Source organism: Drosophila serrata, unplaced genomic scaffold (assembly GCF_035046125.1).
Source record: "Drosophila serrata isolate PLE 108 unplaced genomic scaffold, ASM3504612v1 contig_165, whole genome shotgun sequence".
Taxonomy (NCBI): domain Eukaryota; kingdom Metazoa; phylum Arthropoda; class Insecta; order Diptera; family Drosophilidae; genus Drosophila; species Drosophila serrata.
Window position 1 is genome coordinate 527,185 of NW_028257063.1, and position 21,328 is coordinate 548,512.

Here is a 21,328-nt window from a genome sequence, read left to right on the forward strand (position 1 = left end):
TTTGGCCTCCACTTTTACTCTCTCTCTCTCTCTCTCTCTCTCTGTCTCTCTTTTTTTCTATCTATCTCTATCTTTCGCTCGGTCGTTTTGCGAAAATGCCAAGTATACAAAATGGAATTAATTACAAATACACAGCCTCAATCGGTGGCTTGGGAGACGTAGAATTCGTTATCTGGATTTTGTTTGCCGAAATGAGTAAACAGGATTTGGCCAAAAGAAGACAAGTAGTTGGATTATGGCGAAAAAGCGGAGGAAATACATGGAAATACTCGGATATATAAATGTTTCAAATTAAATAATATCTTTGGGGTAGCTTTGAAAAATTTACATATAATTACAGACTGAGAGAGGGTTTTAATAGAAATATAAGCAAGAAAGTTACTAGCTTCATAATTTTATTATTAGTTTATAATTATTTGTGAAACTTGGGGAATCTCTAGAACTTCCTCTGTTAATATCTAATATCTAGGAGTTAAACTTTTCTTATAATCAGTGATTTGAAACCTCATAAACACATAAAGTATGCATCAGAAATCCCTAATGGTTTTGAAATATTTGAAAAACAAGAAAGAAGTTAACTTCTGGAAAAAATTGTGTACCCCTGCAGGAAATCGATCAGTCAAAATATCATTAATTTCAATTAGGAAACCTTTCCTATGCTAGTTTTTATCGGGGTAATAAATCTGTATACTAAATGAAAAATATTAAAAAATTTTACATTTTGTAAATTTTTGAAAATTTTAACCCCTTATAAAATTTAAAAAATTTAAAAAAAATTCCTTGCCAGAGATAGCTAAAAGATTCAGCTTTCGATGCTGATTAAGAATATATATGGTTTATAGAGTCGGAAATGACTCCTTCACATATTTATAAGCTTCTTACTAAATAATAATACCCAGAAAGGTTAAAAAAATACATAAATAATATATATGTATATATATTTAATTTTTGTTTTCATTACAATATAAAATTATGAAAGCTTCTTTTTAAAACTTTATAGAGTTTTTTAGAAACTCTAGCGATTTCTTTGATTAAGACACCTCAGAAATATTCAAGTAAAATACCAGATTCATCAATTAACCACCTAAATAATCGCTTTACACCGATTTTTCTATATTCCTTAGCCCCAGTTTCATTAAAATTTATTTTCCATCGACTTGGATTGTTGCACAAGAACGTTTTTTTTACCTTTCAATAGCTCTGGTGGGTTTATTTATGAATATCTATTCGGATTCCATAGAGCCCCTATCAGCACACTCTCCACCTGGCCTCTCACCTGAGCTCTTCCCCTCTCTCTCTCTGCCTTTGTCTCACCTGTCTTACTTAAGCAGTCAACCGTCGCTGGTGGCTTATTCAATTTGTGTTTGCTTTTTTAGTTGTGTTCTTCGACGGCGTTTGTGTTTATCAAGCAATGCGAATTGCGAACCCTTGAGCAATTTGATAAGCGCGTGAAATATTTAATCGCACGGGAAGACAAACAAAAATCGGAACGGAATCGAAATCAAGGTGGAAATCGAAATGAGAATGGAAATCGCAATCGAAATGGAAGTGGACATTGAGAAATGGCTGTTGGTAGCTCACCTGACTTTTTTATGTTTATCGCTGTCACCTGCTGACGAGGTTGATGATGATAATGATGATGATGATGCTTTCTAGGCGGGTGAATCTCCTGCGTCCACCTGGTTTCACCTGCTGCTCCTCTTTGGCCTCCTTCGTCTCTCCGCTGCTCTTGGCTCTTGGTTCCTGTTTCCACTCCTTGCTTGCTTTTTTTATGGCTAAAACCAAATTTAATTTGTTACTTTCGCTGATGTGTTGTTTCTTTTGATTTTAATTCTTATTTATTCTCCTGGGGGAGGCGGTGGTGGAGGTGGTTGTTGCTCTTTTAGCTGTTGTGTGTGTGTGTGTACAGAGCATTTGACTTTGATGTTTCGACAGCAGAGAGTTATTTATATGAAATTTTGATTGAAAGAAACGTAATTACTGAGATTTTAATGATTTCTTCAAAGGCTTTGCTTTTTGATTGTTATAAAATTTGGTCTTGAAACTGTTTAAAGTTTAAAAAAAAAAAACATGTCTCTCCGTTTTCAACCACCAAAAACTCAAATTATAACTAAATTAAAAATTTGTTTAAACTTGTATACTACTATACACACTCCAATAAGAAATCGGGTACAAAAACGAAAGAGCAAAGCTCTGTAATTAAGCTAATTGGAATTGTGCACAGCGCATGTTTATCAATGATTTATGCATGTTTTTCTATCTGTTTCGGTTTTGTTTAAACTTTAAATTTCACCCCAAATATAATTGTTTAATTAATTGTCCGCCTCTGACTGTCTGTTGACTGTGCGGCTGTGTCTGTGTGCGTGCACGAAATAATTTTTCGCTTAAATAAACATCTCGCTGGGTATTTGTATATTTATTTTCAGCCAGCGCAATTCATTGAGGTATTTACATATGCATGCTTGTATTTGTTTCTTTTTGGTAACTCCTACACTGCAACCGAAATTGTTTTGGGGCTCAGTTTTCGCTTTTTGTTTGCAATAATAAATGCGAATTCTGATTGGCATCTGGTCGCCCCTGACCCAATTTCCAATTTTCCATTCGATAGAAGTCGATAACTCAAGCACACCCACACACGCATGCACTTGCATTTGCCGCTTGCAGGTGTTAATTACACTTGATTTCAATTGAGATTCGATCTGGCTAATTAGGTAAACGACACTGATTAGGGAAAGTGATTACGGCAAGGTGATCGCTGCACTTGTTTAATGAGTATTTGGCTCGAAAAGCTCAAAACCGGCATTTGAATCATATGCGCACAAGTTATTAATCCTCTCTTTCGAGATCCCGCTCTCTCTCGGTCTCTCCCTCTCTCTCTATCTCTCTATGTCTGTACCGCTCTCTTTTCGCACGCAGCTCTCGTGTTTATTGATTGTCCCCCACCGAAAAAAAATAAACCTGGCCAACAACAACACCAACAGTAACAGCCACAAGTAACAGCAACAACCACACGGCCGCCAGCAGATAGGTAGATTTTTCGTATGTATGTATGTGTTTATGGTATTTTCGGGGCAGTGGGGGGTGTCGCCTCCACCTACACCTTCCCCCCGGCTGCCAACCACCCGCCGCCGCCCACCGCCTTCTCGTGCATTTCGGCCTCGTTTTTTTTTTTATTACGCGCACGTAGTGAAGCTTTTTTGTTGTTTTTGCTTGCTCTCTCACATTTTTACATACACTTGCACAATCTTATTGGGAGTGATGGGGGGAGGCGGGGGCGGTGTGCGCTGGAGTTAATTGGCGAGCACGCTTTTTTCGGTTTTTCTTTTCGTTGCAATTACATTTTTGGTGTAGAATCGCTCAGAGAACGCACATAATCCGCCGATCCGACGCACAACGGCACACGTATCCAATTTCCACCCGGCGCGATTTTAACTTCTAATTTTTATTTTAATATTTTTAATGGCAAACGTAAACAAGTGTGAACGGTGAAAAATCGAAAATATAGAGCCACTATATTCCGACTCCGTGGTCTGTGCTGGCCGATTTTTTTTTCGATTTCGAAATTTGTGTCCATGCACTCGTATTTATAGGCAACCTGGTTTTCGAACTTAGCCGGAGCTTATTCTCGCGCCGCTTTCTTCGCTCTTTCGGACCGAAAAGCTCAAACGCTCTCCAAAAAGCTTAAAATAATCGAAATTTCGGAAGAAAACAGCTGAGCATTTATTACTCAAAACTTAGCTAAAAGAAACTAGAATACCTACTGTTACACAAAAAATAAAAAAATTCTGTCTATGGACAAGTTTAAAAAAATAACAGCAAAAAATACTATTTTAATTACCGATTTATTGAGCAAGCGTTGCCAGACTGGTCGAGTGTTTGCAAAACCAAATCGATAATCGACCAATAACAATAGAATCGATAGTGTCGATATGAAATCGATTTTGTCGCACCTCTAGTATCGTCGTTGCCCCATCTCCCCAAATTTCGGAAGACGTGTAAAATTGTTATGTATCTTAAATAATATCGTATGGACGATATTTCTTGTCAATATATCGATATTTTTGTAGTATCGCAGTTTTCACATCTCCACTGAGCAGGCTATGCAAAATAAGCCAAAAATTAATTAAAACAATGACAAAAATGGCCCTGCGCTAAGGTGTTCACCGTGCACCTGCCCGCCCAACGAGAGGAAGAACTCAGCGGATAGCGACAGCGCTTGGCAATCTTGCCCCGCGGAGTCAGTGAATCACTTGTAGATAAAGAACTCCCTTACGGATCGAGTTTCGTTCGCTGTGTGGAAGAAGGGGAGGAGGTGCAACCACAATAGCAGCGTCACCCAGCGTTCCCAGCACCTCCAGCTGCTGGAGGGCACACCCACGCCCAGAGACCGTCGTGCCATCCTCGATTTGGTAGGCCCCATAAATAGCATGGGCAACGACGACCACCGACGGAGGAAGACACCCTGCGGCTTCTGCATGGCGGTGTTTAAGTGGATCCCGGTGCTGTTCATCACAGCGGTGATAGCCTGGTCCTACTACGCCTACGTGGTGGAGCTGTGCATCCGTAAGAGCGCGTGCATCTTTATCTTAAAACTCTGACTAATCATGGACTTTGTTTCTATTGGCAGGCAACTCGGAGAACGGCATTGGCATGATTTTTATGCTGCTTTTCTATCACATTTCCCTGACATTGTTTATGTGGTCCTATTGGCGTACCATCATGACCTCCGTGGGCCGAATTCCCGAACAGGTGAGCAGTGAGTCACAGAACGTTGAGAAAGACCCCGCTAACACCTTTGTTTATCTATTGCCAGTGGCGAATTCCGGATGAGGAAGTGACGCGACTGTTTAGGGCCGACAGCCCCGAGACTCAAAAACGCATTCTCAATAACTTTGCACGCAATCTGCCAGTCACAAATCGGTAAGAAAGTCGTAAAGACTATAGCTGATAAGGAGAAGAAACCATGCTCGTATGATATAGAGTTTTATTTAGAAACTTTTGTAAAGATAATGGAAAAGGAAAAGTATTTAAAAAAATTGTATGTTACAATTCAAAGCCTAATGCTGTAATTTGTGATAAGAGTTAAAGATAATAACTCAATTAGGTAAAGAGTTTTTCCCTTATAAAGCTATGTTATCTTGAAACGAACTACTATCAGTTAAAGCTAATAGAAATTTCCAATTTATCTTTGTATAAATAGTGGTTTAGCTCGATAAGACCCTTAAAATATGACCTTTACAAATTTTATCATATGATGTGATAATTTATAAACTCTTCCAGCACAATGAACGGCTCGGTGCGGTTCTGTGAGAAATGCAAGATCGTCAAGCCGGATAGGGCACATCACTGCAGCGTCTGCAGCTGCTGTGTGCTAAAGATGGACCACCACTGCCCCTGGGTTAACAACTGCGTCAACTTTTACAATTACAAGTTCTTTGTGCTTTTCCTGGGCTATGCCCTTGTTTACTGCCTGTACGTGGCCTTCACCACATTGCACGACTTTGTGCAGTTCTGGAAGGTAGGTGCCGTAAGTTTCCGATCGTTCTACTTTATACCTTCTATATGCATGCATAAATAGTAGTTAATATGAATGTTTGTCTTAAATTGTACTTGTCCTCACTGATTGAAGTACGAAAATAATGCACAGGGCCAGTTGAATGGCGGCGGAATGGGTCGCTTTCACATCCTGTTCCTGTTCTTCATCGCCATTATGTTTGCCATTAGTTTGGTGAGCTTGTTTGGCTACCACATCTACCTGGTGCTGGTAAATCGCACAACGTTGGGTGAGTAATGAATGCTAAATAGTGTCGTGCAGTGCCAATTTTTAACATTTTGTGTTTATCTCCCCATTTAGAGTCGTTTCGAGCTCCCATCTTTCGCGTTGGCGGCCCCGATAAGAATGGCTATAATCTGGGACGATTCGCCAATTTCTGCGAAGTGTTCGGTGACGACTGGCAGTACTGGTTACTGCCAGTATTCTCCAGGTATGTCGCGATCATGTAACTACACACTTTCGTAAATATTTAGCATTCTCACATTCCCATTACAATTACTAATCCGTGCTGCACTAGAAACTCTCTCTCACACACTTTTTAGTTGTTGTTCTTGTGCGCTTTTGTTTTATTTATGATTTTGGCTTTATTAATGTTGAATTTGGCAAATTAAAGGCATGCTTTGAAGGTTCATGCTTAGTAGTTAGGCACCTTTATCCAATTTTTCAATTCTTGATGTGTGCTCTGTGTGAAATCAGCCGAAAATTCACTAAATTTAGATTAATTAACCCTTATAATTTATGTAAGACAAACCGATAACTCTGTATGTCCCCAAGAACTGAGAGCGAAAAGCAACGAAACGAAGTTGTTGATCTCCTTTTCTGACATTTGTAACTTAGCTGTAAGCCAAATCAAAATTATCACTTCATTTACCTTACTTTTGTTCTTTCTGTTTGTAAATAAAATGAATAAACAAGAGAAGGCATAACCAGCGAGCCCAAGAGATACTATTAAAGCTAAAGCTCAGTTTTGACATGTTTCCGGGATTAAGTGACTAATTTTAAAGGCCAACGGCCGCTTGGTAGCCGTAGGCTCAGCTTACTAAAAACCAAACACTGCCACACACGATCCGTTAATTCCATATTTGTCTCCACATATTTTGTGCAAAATTATATAACAACCAAACAAATATACAAACAACAGCTACAATTACAACAAGCTAAACTGTATAAAGCGCAGAAAACGAAAAACGAAACCTAACAACAAACAAACAAAACAAAACAAAAATTTCTGTTTAAAACTCTCTGTTTAACGCAAATACCCCTCCCCACCTTCTGCTTATTCACAACCATATGGAATTAGTCGCGGTGATGGCTACAGCTTTCCAACGTCCAGCGACCAGAGTCGGCCATCAGCCACCAACCCAGCCATTTCCCCGCCCGTCCAGCGGTATGATGCAATGGGGGAGACGGCGTCCAGCAGGTTAGATGGCAATCCGACAGATAAGTTGATTGACGCTATTCCCCACGAATCCACTAACCACCACCACCACCAATCGCCTCATCAAGTAAGAAGCAACAGCGACCAGCAACCGCAACCGCAACCACTGCACCTGGGCGACCCAACGTCCCCGTACCTGGACGAGCGCCTGGAGCAGCACCAGCAGCCAGATCCAGCGGCAAGCGGCCAATCGTCAAGCTGCAGCACGGCAGCAGCCAGGTCTAGTCAGGAGGGAGCCGTGTTCATCGAAATGGTCGGAGATCACCCCCGGACAGTAACTGAATCTGTCAAGAATTCAACGCGTCCGCCCAACGGCGATCTGCCAGTTTGAATTTTGCTAATTTTATCCCGTTTCCTTAGATGTAGACGTATATTGTACTATATATCCGAGTAAACTGCCAGATGTTTGTGAGGATTAAGCAGTTTGTAGTAGGCCAATAAGTGTTACCTCCAGAAGCGATTCATCAACTGTACAATTTGGGCTATTTTTAATGGCTGGGACCACAACAAACAAACACACAAAAACAACGAGCACCACTCTCGATAGCCACATTTGATTAAGCTTAGCCGTAGGTTTTTATACATATATATATATTCAAGCATTTATCGTTGTTTCAATCGATCGAATTTTGTAATTGAAATTAACTGAATGCAAATACTACTTGGCAATATGGGTAGCATCCCAGTAGTTAAAATTGTTAAACCGTTGAGAGATTTTGTAACTTGTTAAATTATTCATTGTACCATTCACACAAACACTCACCTTTTTAGTAAAGACTTTAAAAGAACATGATGGTTAACGCCAATCTCTTTGGCCTTTGAACGCAATTGCAAAAGATCCTAAAACCAGCACGAAAGAGTCGAGTCCTATGGTGTTCCTCATTGTGTTATTATAAGGTCTTGACTTGTAGATATCTAAACATCTCCAGAACTTGCACTATATGATAAGCTAGGAGATTTCAGTACACAAATCACACAAGAAACTTAGGCATTTCTCGATTTGCTTTTAATTAATTTGTAGTCTAGCTAGTTACTGTTTGCTAATTGATTTTTATACCTTTTGATATGATGTTTGATTCTTTTGTATCCTTAATTATACCTAAATACATATATAAATAATAATTTGAACGAATTGAAGGTGGATGCGATATTTTTCAAGACTCAGCGACAAAGGTTTGTTTTTAATTTGCCAAAAAAAATGAAAGCTTCAACTGCTTTTGCACTGCACCGAGTCATAATCCATTATTAATTTCCCACTCTGATCACCTGATCTGTGACATATACATATAACACATAAATATTTATCTCGATCGAACATAGCTTTGGCGACGGCATTAGCTATCCCATCCGCCACCTGGAGGAGGACACCGAATCACTGCTGGGCTATCACAGCGACACGCGCATCGAGCTGGAGGAGGACTTCCTGCCAGAGCCGCGATTCCAGGACTCGATTCCATAGCTAATCATGACCAGCGACAATGTGGCGACATACTACATTTAGAGATTGCGAAACAACTCTCTTTTCCGACATTCTTCATATTTCATAATCAGTGTGTAAATAAGCGAGCGTCCATCCTATAGGGACAACTACATAGGTCATTATGTTTAAGCAATCAAAGAGTATGTAAGATATAGCGAAGGAACAAATTTGTCTGTCGTTGGGTATGGAGAATAGATACCTTAACACTTGCTTTGACATTCGCGTTGGAAATTTTAAAACGTATTAACTTAGTGCGTAAGTAGACAGTTATTAGAGCAAACAATTTCGAGAAAAAACGTTAATGTCAATACCCGGAATAAAGCTAGTTATGCCAGCAACAAAGTACATTATATAGGATAAATATATAAATCTAGTGGGTAAAAACAACAATAACAAAATCAAAAGAAGTCAACTTTATGCAACACACATATGGATCTGTATATTTACAAAAATAAAAGTCAAACTATTCCATTTAATCGAATCTGCTTAAGTCGTTATCTGATCCCACAACCTGCTTTGTTCCAAGAACTGTGCTGGAGGATACCACCTCAAAGTCATCATAATTATCTGCGGGAATTGTTTTTTCTGAGTTCTCCGAGGGATTGGAGAATGGGTTAGCCGTCTGGCGAGCCACCTTGGGCGCTGTTTTTGGCGCGACAATCTCAATAGCAACTGGAGTCTCAGGAACATCCTCCTCCACCAGCTTCCTCTTGTGCTTTTTGCTGACTAAAGCGTCTCGGCGTACGTGTACGCCAGTGTCCTCGCTCTTGGGCAGCAGATCGCTTAGGTCCGTCTCCACGTCGGCCACCTCCGGCTGCAGCTTCTCCTGCAGCGCCGCCATAGCTATCAGCAAGGCCTCCTCTGTGCGTATGGTCCTTGATCCTTGGCGGGGCAGGACATTGACGTAGTGATCGAAAAGCAACTCTGGATCGTCCACAGTAAGCTTTTCATCGTTGGCCAGTGCAGACTCAAGTCCCTGAAGTCCCCCAAACACAATGAGCATGTGTTTATAGCTATACGATCGGCTGGGCACTTCATGAACATTGGTTCCCCGATCCGAGGTTCCCAGCGTAACATCGTAACCGGAATCGTAGGGGGACTTGGTGAAAATCTCCGACAGTGAGTGAGCAATGCGCACCTGGTAGCCCCAATAGACGCCCGTCTCACGACGTGGTTCATCCGGACTGACGAGGGTTCCACGCTGCTTTCTGCTGGTCTCTGAAAGTTAAGACATTAACTGAGTATAGTTGATCTAATCTACAGATCTAATGATCAAATTTTATGTTTTACCACTGGCAGGATCAATTTTCACGGTCACCCTCACACCCGGCTCAATGGCCTTGTCTACCAGGACGTCGTTTAGCAAGCCCACGTTCGCATAGCTCTGCCCTTCCTTGGCCTTCTTGTCAACAATAACGCCCTCGCGGTACCGGAACTTGCTTTGCTGTCGAAGGTGGTGCGGCGTGTCCAGCGGATTCAGCAGCCCGGAGTACTTGAGGTCCTTGTGCAGCGGAAAGAAGTACTTGCGCAGGTACTGCGGACACTCCAAATACTGCAGGATGCGGGCCAACTGCAGGGAGCTGCTGCGCACGGTGCCAGTGCTACTGCCTTCCGCCTCAGGCTCGTAGCTGCGCTTCGTCTCGCGGGCGGTGGCCATGCCCACGTCGTCGAAGACGATTACCTCGTTGACTCGGAAGATGCAGGCAGCACGGGCTATTTGACCGGCAACGTAGGCGCGCAGCTCGTTGGATTGGGCATTTTCCAGAATGGAGCCCGGCACTGCTATGCTGACCGTTGAAGGATTAGGAGTCGCCTTCGATTGCTGCTTACTCGCGTCCTCCGCGGTGCGGTCTTCCGCCTCTTTGGCCTGCTGCAGTTCCTTGAGTAGTTTCTCCTGCTTGCGCTGTCGCTTCAGAGCCTTGCGCTCCTCGTTTACCTTCTTCCAGGACTTGTGCGGCTCTGTGGGCCTGCCATTGCTGCTGGCGGCGGGGGCGGCGGGCATTATTCAATAATACAATATCTGGAATCTCGCTCGGATCGCTAAAACCACGCACGTGCACACACAATAACAAAGGTGCAAAGTTGCCAGATAGTCGGATATTCATTAAAAGAAATTTAAGTAAATTATAATTATTACAATTCAACGTGTTACAATAACATAATATACATACACAATATTTTCGTTGAGCTTATTGCTTTTTAGATCCATTTTTAACAAGATAATTAATTTAAATTGTTTTCCGCTGACAACAAACATTCGATAATGCCGGCACTATCCAATCGACGATGCCAATCGACGGTTTCCCATCGCTAATATCGAAATTTTTCGCGTCTCAAAAACTGTGCAGATGTCCGCGTAGTGAAAAAAAGTAAAGAAACCGTTTTATCTTATAATTATTAACTTATTATTATTAACTTGAACCACTGATTGACGTGAGCAACCACAAATATGGATCTCAGCGGTCCACAATCCCTGGACAACATCCTGCAGCCGGACGAGCTGCAACTCGTGCCGGAAGAAATCCAGAAGAAGCTGTCGGCGTACATTGAACAGTTTTCAGATGAATATTGCAAGAAAAGAGCGGCCGCACATCGGCTGGGTAAGTAATAGTAAAGTAAATACAACGCCAGCATGCCCACACTTACATGTTATCTGTACTGAGGCCCCAAGCTCGTGATGCAGTTTTCTTGAGTGGTTGCCCCCTCCTGGCGTCTCAGTTTTCCGGTACTTAAAGCCTCCACTAGCATGAAAACTCGTGTCTAAGCTGCAATTCGAAGTATGCCCAATGAATTTGACGTGCTATGCTTTTTTTATGCCCGGCTTGTTGCACATTTCAACAATGGCCGCCCCCGGTGTGGTAACACTGAAAGTGCTCAAAAAGCCGCCAAATTTGAGTTTACTTTTTTGATTTTGTATTTTTTAAACTACCAATTTCTGTCAAAAATCATTAATGCAACCAAAACTGTTTACACTACAGTCTAATAATGTGTTAAGTTTGTCTGCATAAATGACACTTGAGTTCAAGTGTCAGATATAATTTGTCATCTTTTTGACAAGCGCTGTCTTGAAGGTTGCACATAATTTGTTAGTTATCTGTATTATTTCTTTTGAAATCATAGATTGACCTAAACCTTAAGGGTACAAACTAGTAATTAACATATTGCTTTATTCGGCAGAGGAAGCTGAGCAAAAGAACGAAGAGCTAACATCTAAAATGGAAGACTACACGGTTAAGTTTGAAAACTTTGAGAAAAATGTGTCAGAACTGCGCACGCAACTAGACCAGGTGGTTACGGAAAGGACCCAGCTCCAAGAAAATGTGAGCAGTTTCGAGCAAACCTTGTGCAGCCTGCGGCACGAGAAGACCATAGCGATCGAAGAACGTGACTCGCTGATGAGGGTCATCGAGCGTCAGCAGGCAGAGATTGATCGTTTGAAACAGGACCTGCAGAACTACCAGCAGCAGTTAAATGCCGCCATTATAGCCAAGTGCGAGGCAATCGCCCGCGTGGACGAGATCCAGAGCAAGGAGCTGGCACTTGGTATCAAGGAGCGCCGCTACGAGACCGAACGTACCATGCAGCAGCAGGAGATCCAGCTACTCAGCACCGATCTCAACCGTAGCAATGCTGAGCTGCAGAACATCCGCCGCGAACACTCTCTGACCACCATGCAGCTTGAAGCGCGTCTTGAAGAGAAGAGCGAGACCATTCAGTTTTTGCAAAATAAAACTGCAGATGATGCCAAACTAATCGAGGAGCTGACTGAAAAGGTCCGAATGGCGAATGAGAACCTCCAAAGCCACAATAAGAATTCGGATCTTTATATGCAGAACATGATGACGGAAATCGCCGCAAAGGAGGCCCTAATCAATCTAATGAAGAACACCGAGAACACTATTGTGACCGAGCGCGAAGAGCTTATTGGAGCCGTTGCGGAAATAAAGCGGATGTTAGACGCCGAGGTTGAAAAAACCGTCAAACTAGAGGCGGAGAAGCTGGATATTAAGAAGCAGCATGCCGTCGAGGTGGACGAACTGAATCAGAAAATTGAAGATATGAAGCACGAGATCGCCGGTGCCAACGAGTTGCTGAAGGAGGCCCAGAATCGCACTCTAGAAAGCGCCATTTGCCAGTTAGCTCCCAGTGCTGCCGTGGCTAGTCGCCTTATGCGCTCCGATCTTTCCCTGACCGAACTGTACTCGATGTATGCCAAGGCCAGCGAAGAACTAGAGGTGCGTAACCGCGAGAATGCTCAGTTAAAGCTGCAGATCAAGTCTATCTTGGCGGAGGTCAGCGAGAGCGCTCCATTGGTGCAGAAACAGGGCAACGACCACCAGAAATTGATCGAGGAGCATGCTCTGCTCACCGAGCAACGCAACCAATTGGCCGAGCAGAATCTCTCCCTCGAGCATGAGTTGGAGAGGACCTCTTTTAATCTGACTTGTTGTCAGAATGAGGGCAAAAAGCTAAAGCAGACGCATAGCGATCTCAGCCGCCAGGTATGCATGCTTCTAGATGAATTAAACTGCTTGCGGTCCGGGGTGCCCCGCAGTCGCAACAGGTCAGAGCGCGACGACCGCATGGAAATGACCACAGACGGCCTAATCACCAGAGAACTGGTAACCTTCGACTCCATTCAGGAGCTACAGGAGAACAATGTCAAATTGTTGGCCATTACCAGGGAACTGACCGCAATGGCTGAAGAGCAGGAGAAGGACAATGACAAGCTTAAGTTAGAGCATTACGAAGAGAAGCTGAAGAAGGCCAACGAACGCTTCGCTGGGCTAGAGGAGGTGCTATCACAGAAGAATAATTCGATCACCACGCTGCTCGCCAAGTGTGAGCGCTACAAGCAGCTTTACTTTTCTCTCCAAATGAAACTGGGCAAGAAAGTCGTGGATCTGGATGATGCCAGCTCGGATATCGACGAATCATTAACGCTTGACACATCAACAAAGTCTGCTGCCAAATTAGAAGACATAAGCAAGCTGGAGGAGCGTGTACGCTCCTTAGAGCAAGACCTGGAGAGGGAAACCAAGAAGTATGCTGAGCTAAAAGAAAACTACGACTATTACACCAGCGAGAAGCGCAAAAACGATGCATTGGCCCAGGAGCAATTCGATTCGATGCGTAAGGAGATGCGAGAGCTGACCAGTGCTAACTGCAAGCTCTTAAACGCCGCTGAATTCCAAAAGGATCAGATAGAGTTGCTGCACAAAAACATTAAAACCTACAAGCAGCAGGTGACGGCTCTGGAGGAACGCACAAAGAGCTATGAAAAGACTATTGTGAAGCATGAGCAGACGGTGCTCATGCTCAAGGATGAAGTAATGGCCGCTCATCGCAAGCACGCTGCTGCCGATTCAGAGGCTCATAGCCTTCGCCAAGAAACTCGCATCTTGAAGGACACTTTGTCCCGCCTGCAAATCGAGAAGGAGGCCTACCACCGTGAGCAACAAAGCCAGTCACTTCTCTTGAATAATCTGGAGTTCATTAAGGCCAATCTGGAACGGTCCGAGATGGAGGGCCGCCAGCGTTTGGAGCAGAGACTGGACGACAGTGTCAGGGAGCTGGCTGCTCAACGCCGACATTTCCAAGAGCAGGAGGAGAAGTTCAACGAAACCATTAACGATTTTAAGCGACAGACAGAGACCGCCGTCAAGCTAAAGGAGGAGGAGAAACAGCTGGCTGAGAAGTGGCATGCCGAGTTGCTGGGTGTTCGCGAAGAACTCGCTAAGAAGGAAAGCCAAGTAAACGAGTTGAGCAAGAAGCTACAAGAGAGCCTCACGCCTTCAATCAACGAAAATCCTATAGCAACGGCCAATAAACGGGCCAGGGAATTTGAGCTCAAGTTCGACCAGGCTACAGTCGAGATTGAATCGCTTACGAAGGAGCTGGCCAAGGCTCGTGAGCACGGCGAGCAGTTCTTCAAGATGTCGCAAACTGCCGAGAGCGAGATCAAGCGCCTTCACGAAATCCATACAGAGTTGGTGGCCAATCAGGAGGCGGAAATAAAGAAACTGAGAAGCTCCGAAGACGAGCTAAAGACCCGCATCACCGTGCTTGAGGCGGAGTCGATGCTGGCTAATGTTACAGAGCAAAGCAAGACGATTAACCAGTCGGATCAGCTGAAAATAGCTCAAGACGAGCTAAAGAAGGCGTTGGAGAAACTCACGGAGTCGGGTAACACCATTTTCACGCTGCGCACCGAAAACTCAGCTCTGGCCGAGTCCCTTAATGCTGTGGAGATGAAGTATGCCAACGAGATGGTGCTGCACTCGGCGGACATCCAGGAGCTAACCCGGATCAAGGCAGACTTCTTCAAGGTTCAAGATGAGCTAAAACAGTTAAGGTCTGGACGCGAATCGTTGCAAGCCGCCCATGACGAACTCCTGCGCTCTAATGCGGAGGCCCAGAGGGTGCTGAAGGCCGAGAAAGAGGAGTCAGAGCAGCGCGTGATGGATCTACATGCCTTGAACTCCAGTCTGCACAATCAGATTGAAGCGTTGACCTCCAAATTGACTGCTCTCTCCACTCGAAACGCGGAGCCAAACACATCTATATTGAATGAGTCAGCCGTAGACGGTAATCAAAGCCTGAATGTCTCTGGCCTCGACAGTGCCGAGGAAGTGAAGAATAACGAGCAACTGCTGATGATTATTAAGTTCCTGCGCAAGGAGAAGGATCTGTTTGCTGCCAAGCTGGACATACTTAAGGCGGAAAATGCACGCCTCAGCACGGAGCACACAATTCAGCAAAAGAAAATGGACGAACTGAATGGTTTTCTGAACCAAGAGCGTGCCAAGAACCAGACGGACGTGGTGTCCGCCACCAAGCATGAGGAGGTGCTGCGCAAGATCGAGACTCTTAACGCCATTACGGACAGCAACCGTATTTTGCGAGAAGAACGCAATGCCTTAGTCGTGCGCGTCACTGAACTCACCGATCGCATTAGCAGTCTAGAGCAGGAGTTGTTCCCGCTGCAATGCAGCAACAAGGAGCTATCTTCGAAGATCGAAGAGCTAAATTTGGAGACCAACTCGTTGCGGACCGAAGCCATCAAGTGGCGGCAGCGTGCCAATGTGCTGGTAGAGAAGAGCAACCGCAACCCAGAGGAGTTCAAGCGACTGCAGGCCGAGCGCGAGCACTTGGCCAAAATGCTCACCGCCGAGAAGGATCTGAGCAAAAAACAGCTGGAGGAATTGGCCACGCTGAAACAACGCCTGGAAACCGAAATCCCGTCGTTAAACAAGAACCTGCAGCTGCTCGATGAGGCTCGCAAGAAGCAGGCTGAGGAGTCCACCAGCCTTAAGCAGAATAACACGCGCCAGACACAGGACATTATGGAGCTAAAGAACCGCCTGCTGCAGAAGGAGGAAGAGCTCCTGAAGGCCAACGAGGAGCTGGAGACCAAGGACAAAACTATTGCAGACAAGGACACCAAGGAGCTGCAGTTGCGCAAGCTAGCCAAGCGCTACAAGGACTATTACATGGGCCTGCAGGCCCAAGCTGGAGGCTCAGAGACAGTAGCAGAGCAGGAGAAGATTCGCGGCGAGTTAGAAGAGGTAAACAACCAACTGCGAGCCCTAAAAGAGGAGCACGAAAAGGTTACCAAAGAAAACGAAGAGCTGAAGAAGCGCACCGAATCCGACACGGACAGCAATGTTGTTCGCCAAGAATACAAGGCCAAGTTGGATAAACTGGTTGTGGACCTAACCGTGGCTCGAACCGACTTAGCTAACCAAGAGACCACGTTTGCGGGTACCAAGTCATCTTACGACGAAACCATTGCGCGCCTGGAGAAGGAGCTACAAGAGAATATAGCATCCAATAAGGAGATAAACCAGCGGCTTACCCGCGAGAACGAATCACTGCATATGAGAATCAATCAGCTCACCCGTCAGCTGGGTTCGCAGCAATCAACAAAGCCATCGACCAGCTCCGTGGCCGAGAAGGGCAATATTTCCGAGAGCTCGCCTCGCACCGCCAATGTGAAGCCCATGTCAGGATCAGCCACTGTCCAGCAGTCGGCCACCGTGACTCCTTGGCGTGGCGGCGAGACTCCGCTGGCCAGCATTCGGCCCATTTCAGTGCAGAACAGCCGCACGGCTGCCATTTTGCCCACCAGCCAACAGCCCTCAGCTGGATCCAGTGCATCAACTTCCTCCTCCTCGTCTTCATCGTCCTCGACTTCCACCACATCCGCGGCAGCCAGCGGAGGCAGCTCGGCGGCAGCCCAGACCGCTCTGGTTCCACCCCAACAGCAGGTCCACACCACCGGCAGTGCTGCTTTGGAATCAATGGCCTCCTCTTCGCCCACATCCTCGCACACCGATTACATGCCATCCACTAGTTCGGCGGCAGTTGCAGTGGCTGCTATCCCACCAATGGGCGCCACCTCCGCTGCCGAGAGTTCCCAGGAGGCGGAGAGCATTCAGCATCCACAGCAGAACGATGCCCAGTTGTTCGTGGGCGGAGCCCAGCAACAGGTGGTGGCATTGGTGTCGCCACGCGTCGAGGGATCCTCTTCGTCATCTAGCTCCACATCTGCACCGAATGTCACAGCTCCGAGTGTGCAGGATGGCGGTAACCAAAGCCAGCAACCCAGCACGTCAGGCAGCAGCAGCAGCTCTTCGACGGTGGTAAGCAGCCACAGCAGGCATACCCCGTCCAGCAGCAATGTGACCACTACCCAGGCCGGCTGCTCCTCGGTGGGTATCAAGCGCCCGCGCGACGTTGAGGGCGATTCCTCCACCACCAACGAGGAGGGCGGGCCCGAAAAGATGCCCAAAATGACGAAGCGACTGCGTGGCCCGATGCACAGTGGAGAGCTCTCTGCCGGACATATCGGAGACTCTGGTATGGACGTTGATCAGATGCCGACCTCATCGCAGCGCGATCAGGAGGACGATATTCAAGTAGTGGACTCTGATGATGAGGAGGATGTTCTTGCCGATGCCGATGATGGTCCGATTGAAGGCGGTGAGGCCGAGCAGGAAGTGTATGAGGATTCCTACGAACAAGACAATGAGATGGACGACAATGAAGGAGCCGACGATGATAACGAGATAGCTGCGGATGCACAGGACAACAACGAGGTCGACATCGAGGAGGTGCCAGAGCAGCAACTGCAGGGGCAGGAAGAGAGTCAGTTGCTCGATAGCCAGGCTGTTGCGGCAGTGCCCACCTCGGCGGCCTCTGCCTCTGGACCGGAAAACAACCAGAGCCAGGCCATCAGCAGTGGAAGTGGCGAGTCCTCCAATCCGTTGACTCTGCCACAAGCTGATGCTTCCAATTGGAAACAGGCAGCCGCCTCCACATCCTCGGCGGCAGCTCGGCGCACCGAAAGGTTGGTTTGATTCCCAAACATCTTATGAAACAAAAAAGCAATTTAAATTTGATTATCCTAATAGCTCGATGGAGATTGTCAGTTCGCCGCAAGTGTCCAACTTTAGTGAGCAGCCAGCCCGCTTGGAATCTGGCGAAGTCGACGGCACCTCGGTGCCCATGGAGGGTGCTCCGGACGAAAGTGCAGGACCCAGCGATAATAGTGCTGCAGCAGCTAGTTCGCCGCAGAAGCAAGGCGAGGCCGGAGAGAGCAGTGGTAACGATGCTGTCAGCAAGGCATTGGGCGAGAGTGATCAAGCTGTAGGCGCTGAGGATGCTAGTGAGGCGGATGAAGCTTTCGCCGAGGAAACGATGGCTTCTGGTCAAGGAGAAGATTCGCAGCCTCTAGGAAGTGACAGTAAGATTGATTAAATTATTGAAATTACCTCAAAGCTAATTGGTTGTCCAATACAGATCCAAATGTGGGCACTAGCCAGTCCGAAGTGTCCGATAACCAGGCGAATCAGGCCGAGGGCAATCCCACTGAGGACAGCGAGGGAGCGGACGGTGTCTCCTCTGAGGGAGAGAAGCAGGCGGTGGGTGTGGAAGTAAGGATGCGTTATTAAATCCCACTTGATTATTTGAAATTCACAACTTTGTTTCTGTTCTTAAAGGAGGAGGGTCGCGAAGCGGAGGCCACCTCGCCGTCAGAAAACACTCGATTCCGTACTCTGCGCAGTGCAGTACCGACACGTCGCGGAAATCGAACCATGATGCGCGGCGGCCCTTCCAACAACCCTAATCGTCCGCAGCGTATCGTCTGGCAGCGGGAGACGTCCCCGGGCAATGTGCAAAGGGATCAGCCGCCATCCAGCAACCGCGTCTTCTCTCCACGAGCCCGCAGCAGGCGACCCATTCGTCGCCCATCACCCAATAACTTTAACAACGGTGGACGGTTTCCATAAGTCGGCCAATTCAACGGACACGCAGACGAAAGTCCGCTGCAGGCTGACTATAATCTTTTCGTTTACTGGGCTAGAAATAAGACTCCTCGCATTTAACTATTCTTAAGCTTATATACATATAAACATTCACCCAATCAAATTTCAATATCGCAGCAGTTGCCCAGACGCAAAGAGCTTCGGTTCTTGTACATTAACCTAACAGTTTAGATTCAATAATAAAGTATACATATGTAATGTCCATATTGTGAAAGATGTATTGTATTATTTTCTATATGTAGGACAGCAAATACCATGGCAATGACCTTAATTGTCCCAAGCCCAGCAGCAGTGAACATGAAACGTGATCAGAATGTCAGTTCAGCATAATTCATATTGCTTTCAGTTGGCCAGGCTGTGAATGTCTAAAACTGGCTTTGAAATATTTCAGCGAAACAAAAATCGAAAATGATCTACTCGGATAATTGCTGTTGCTGCATAGGGCTCAAGTGTGGCTGCATTTTGATAGCCATCATTGAGGTGCTCATCCGAGGCCTGGATCGATTCTTTGTGGATCGTAAGTTGGTCGTTGAAATTAATAGATCGAATAGTTTGATTTCTTTTTCCTAGGTGACAGTGTGATGGGATTCTTTTCCCTGATCGTGAGCGGTATCTATGTAATTTCCTGCATTTGTCTGTTTTTTGGAGCCCTGCTGGTGAGTCAGTAAGCTTGGTTTTTATATTTTTCCAGCTAACACATGTTTTTTGTTTAGGGACTGCGATGTTTTCTTATGCCTTATCTCTCGGTATCCTGTCTCCGTTTCTTCATATTAGTAGTCGAGGGTGTGTTTGTGGCCACGGAGGGAATTGTAAACAATTATCTCGTCTTTGATGTAATTCAATCGGGTAAGATTCAATTACTTGATTAAACTATTATATTATATTATAGCAATATGATAATCCTACAGTTTTGGGTCTGTACTTTTGGCTAGTAGTTTTCTCCTACTATGATCGTTTGAAGGATGAATGAATTCTTGATTGATTTTTAATTCATATATTTTTTTGTAGTAATGATATTTGCCATGTTTTAATTAAATTTTAATTGATACCCTCCAAATTATCATTACCCTTTTTATAATTTTATTATTTAGATGAGATCTTGGCTAGCTTTACTGCGCTAGTTTTATTAGGTAAATAAATCTGCAAATCGAATTTAATATTTAAAAAAATTAATTTTTATTTTCATTTTTAAATCTTATAACTGAGCCAAAAACGCATCATTTTCATTTCGAAAACCTTTCCAATCCTTTTTTTTTGGGGTTAAAAAATCTGCATACTCATTTTAAAATGTAAAAATTATACAACTTTTGTCGATTATTGAAAAATGCATAACAAAGCCAAAAATGCATTAAATTCAAATCGGAGAGCTGTCCTGTGCTAGTTTTTATTAGGATAACAAACCTGCATACTCAGTTTATCATTTTAAAAAATTCAATTTTTTGCCAATTTTCGACAATTTTAATGATGTAACCCCTTATGAAAAATTGAAATTTTCGAAAATTTTGCAAAAAATAGATTTTGGTCGGACATAGCTAGATCGATTCAGCTTTTAATGCTGATCAAGAATATATATGGTTTATAGGGTCGGAAATGACTCCTTCACTGTTTTACAGCCTTCGGACTAAAATTGAAACCCATTCTTTGTGCCAATTTTTAAACCACTATTTTTACGACCAATCAAATTTTATAAAATTCATAACAAATCCAAAAATGCATTAAATTCAAATCGAAAAGCTGTCCTGTATTAGGTTCTATTAGGGTAACAAACCTGCATACTTAATTTAACATTAGAAACAACCTTGTGGCTAAAATTATAATCCATTCTTTGAGCCAATATTTACCATTATTTTTATACCACAATTTTTTCGACCAATCAAATGTTACAGATTTCATAACAAATCCAAAAATGCATTAAATTCAAATCGAAAAGCTTTCCTGTATTAGGTTCTATTAGGGTAACAAACCTGCATACTTAATTTTACATTTTTAACAACCTTGTGGCTAAAATTATAATCCATTCTTTGAGCCAATATTTACCCATATTTTTTTACCACAATTTTGGCGACCTATCAAACTTTAAAAAATGCATAACAAAGCCAAAAATGCATTAAATTCAAATCGGAGAGCTGTCCTGTGTTAGTTTTTATTAGGGTAACAAACCTGCATACTTAATTTTACATTTTTAACAACCTTGTGGCTAAAATTATAATCCATTCGTTGAGCCAATATTTATCCATATTTTTTTACCACAATTTTGGCGACCTATCAAACTTTAAAAAATGCATAACAAAGCCAAAAATGCATTAAATTCAAATCGGAGAGCTGTCCTGTGTTAGTTTTTATTAGGGTAACAAACCTGCATACTTAATTTTACATTTTTAACAACCTTGTGGCTAAAATTATAATCCATTCGTTGAGCCAATATTTATCCATATTTTTTTACCACAATTTTGGCGACCTATCAAACTTTAAAAAATGCATAACAAAGCCAAAAATGCATTAAATTTAAATCGGAGAGCTGTCCT

General features: G+C 44.2%; 5 protein-coding genes across 22 annotated transcripts in view; 3 read left to right on the plus strand and 2 right to left on the minus strand.

The window, feature by feature from the left end:
• Pka-R2 (cAMP-dependent protein kinase type II regulatory subunit) overlaps positions 1-3,680 on the minus strand; it is a 37,067-nt gene extending 33,387 nt beyond the window's left edge. The window contains exons 1-2 of one of the 2 annotated variants that reach the window (XM_020945327.2): positions 3,339-3,680; positions 1,582-1,775 (exon numbers count right to left, since the gene is read on the minus strand). The gene's annotated coding sequence lies outside the window, so the exon portion shown is untranslated. The remainder of the gene's footprint in view (positions 1-1,581; positions 1,776-3,338) is intronic. The other variant, XM_020945328.2, reaches the window with a different exon arrangement.
• Positions 3,681-3,920: 240 nt separating this feature from the next.
• On the plus strand, positions 3,921-8,948 carry LOC110178336 (palmitoyltransferase ZDHHC20-B). Of its 15 annotated transcripts, none has more exons than XM_086826827.1 (9): positions 3,961-4,563; positions 4,628-4,749; positions 4,814-4,920; positions 5,281-5,518; positions 5,648-5,783; positions 5,855-5,984; positions 6,855-6,974; positions 7,061-8,165; positions 8,313-8,948. In XM_086826827.1, the coding sequence occupies exons 1-8, from the start codon at positions 4,428-4,430 to the stop codon at positions 7,215-7,217; spliced, it is 1,146 nt and encodes a 381-aa protein (XP_086682953.1). In that variant the 5' UTR covers positions 3,961-4,427; the 3' UTR covers positions 7,218-8,165; positions 8,313-8,948. The 15 variants fall into 15 exon arrangements, with proteins under 15 accessions (XP_086682949.1, XP_086682946.1, XP_020801110.1 ...); XM_086826824.1 differs by having other exon boundaries at positions 3,964-4,563; positions 5,281-5,527; positions 5,630-5,783; XM_086826825.1 differs by having other exon boundaries at positions 3,964-4,563; positions 5,281-5,527.
• Positions 8,886-10,784, minus strand: LOC110178335 (28S rRNA (uridine-N(3))-methyltransferase). 2 transcript variants are annotated; one of them, XM_020945445.2, is made up of 3 exons: positions 10,644-10,784; positions 9,763-10,512; positions 8,886-9,690 (listed from the first exon to the last, which is right to left on the minus strand). In XM_020945445.2, the coding sequence occupies exons 2-3, from the start codon at positions 10,472-10,474 to the stop codon at positions 8,945-8,947; spliced, it is 1,458 nt and encodes a 485-aa protein (XP_020801104.1). In that variant the 5' UTR covers positions 10,475-10,512; positions 10,644-10,784; the 3' UTR covers positions 8,886-8,944. The 2 variants fall into 2 exon arrangements, with proteins under 2 accessions (XP_020801104.1, XP_086682945.1); XM_086826819.1 differs by lacking the exon at positions 10,644-10,784 and having other exon boundaries at positions 9,763-10,560.
• Positions 10,732-19,017, plus strand: Mgtor (nuclear basket protein megator). Its single transcript, XM_020945444.2, has 5 exons — positions 10,732-11,072; positions 11,650-17,824; positions 17,889-18,220; positions 18,277-18,410; positions 18,477-19,017. The coding sequence occupies exons 1-5, from the start codon at positions 10,922-10,924 to the stop codon at positions 18,765-18,767; spliced, it is 7,083 nt and encodes a 2,360-aa protein (XP_020801103.2). The 5' UTR covers positions 10,732-10,921; the 3' UTR covers positions 18,768-19,017.
• Positions 19,018-19,112: 95 nt separating this feature from the next.
• LOC110178333 (uncharacterized) overlaps positions 19,113-21,328 on the plus strand; it is a 31,256-nt gene continuing 29,040 nt past the window's right edge. Inside the window, exons 1-4 of one of the 2 annotated variants that reach the window (XM_020945442.2) lie at positions 19,113-19,320; positions 19,374-19,459; positions 19,517-19,649; positions 19,712-19,860. In XM_020945442.2, the coding sequence (XP_020801101.1) occupies positions 19,212-19,320; positions 19,374-19,459; positions 19,517-19,649; positions 19,712-19,773 (390 nt within the window). In that variant the 5' untranslated portion in view covers positions 19,113-19,211 and the 3' untranslated portion in view covers positions 19,774-19,860. Of the gene's footprint in view, positions 19,321-19,373; positions 19,460-19,516; positions 19,650-19,711; positions 19,861-21,328 lie in introns of those variants that run through there. The other variant, XM_086826836.1, reaches the window with a different exon arrangement.

Coding starts and splice junctions, on each gene's coding strand:
- LOC110178336 (XM_086826820.1), top strand. CDS start 4,428: ATGGGCAACGACGACCACCGACGGAGGAAGACACCCTGCGGCTTCTGC. Junction 4,750..4,813: donor TGGGCCGAATTCCCGAACAG/GTGAGCAGTGAG, acceptor ATCTATTGCCAG/TGGCGAATTCCGGATGAGGA. Junction 5,528..5,629: donor AGTTCTGGAAGGTAGGTGCC/GTAAGTTTCCGA, acceptor CACTGATTGAAG/TACGAAAATAATGCACAGGG.
- LOC110178335 (XM_020945445.2), bottom strand. CDS start 10,474: ATGCCCGCCGCCCCCGCCGCCAGCAGCAATGGCAGGCCCACAGAGCCG. Junction 9,691..9,762: donor GAAAATTGATCCTGCCAGTG/GTAAAACATAAA, acceptor CTTAACTTTCAG/AGACCAGCAGAAAGCAGCGT.
- Mgtor (XM_020945444.2), top strand. CDS start 10,922: ATGGATCTCAGCGGTCCACAATCCCTGGACAACATCCTGCAGCCGGAC. Junction 11,073..11,649: donor AGCGGCCGCACATCGGCTGG/GTAAGTAATAGT, acceptor TTTATTCGGCAG/AGGAAGCTGAGCAAAAGAAC. Junction 18,411..18,476: donor AGCAGGCGGTGGGTGTGGAA/GTAAGGATGCGT, acceptor CTGTTCTTAAAG/GAGGAGGGTCGCGAAGCGGA.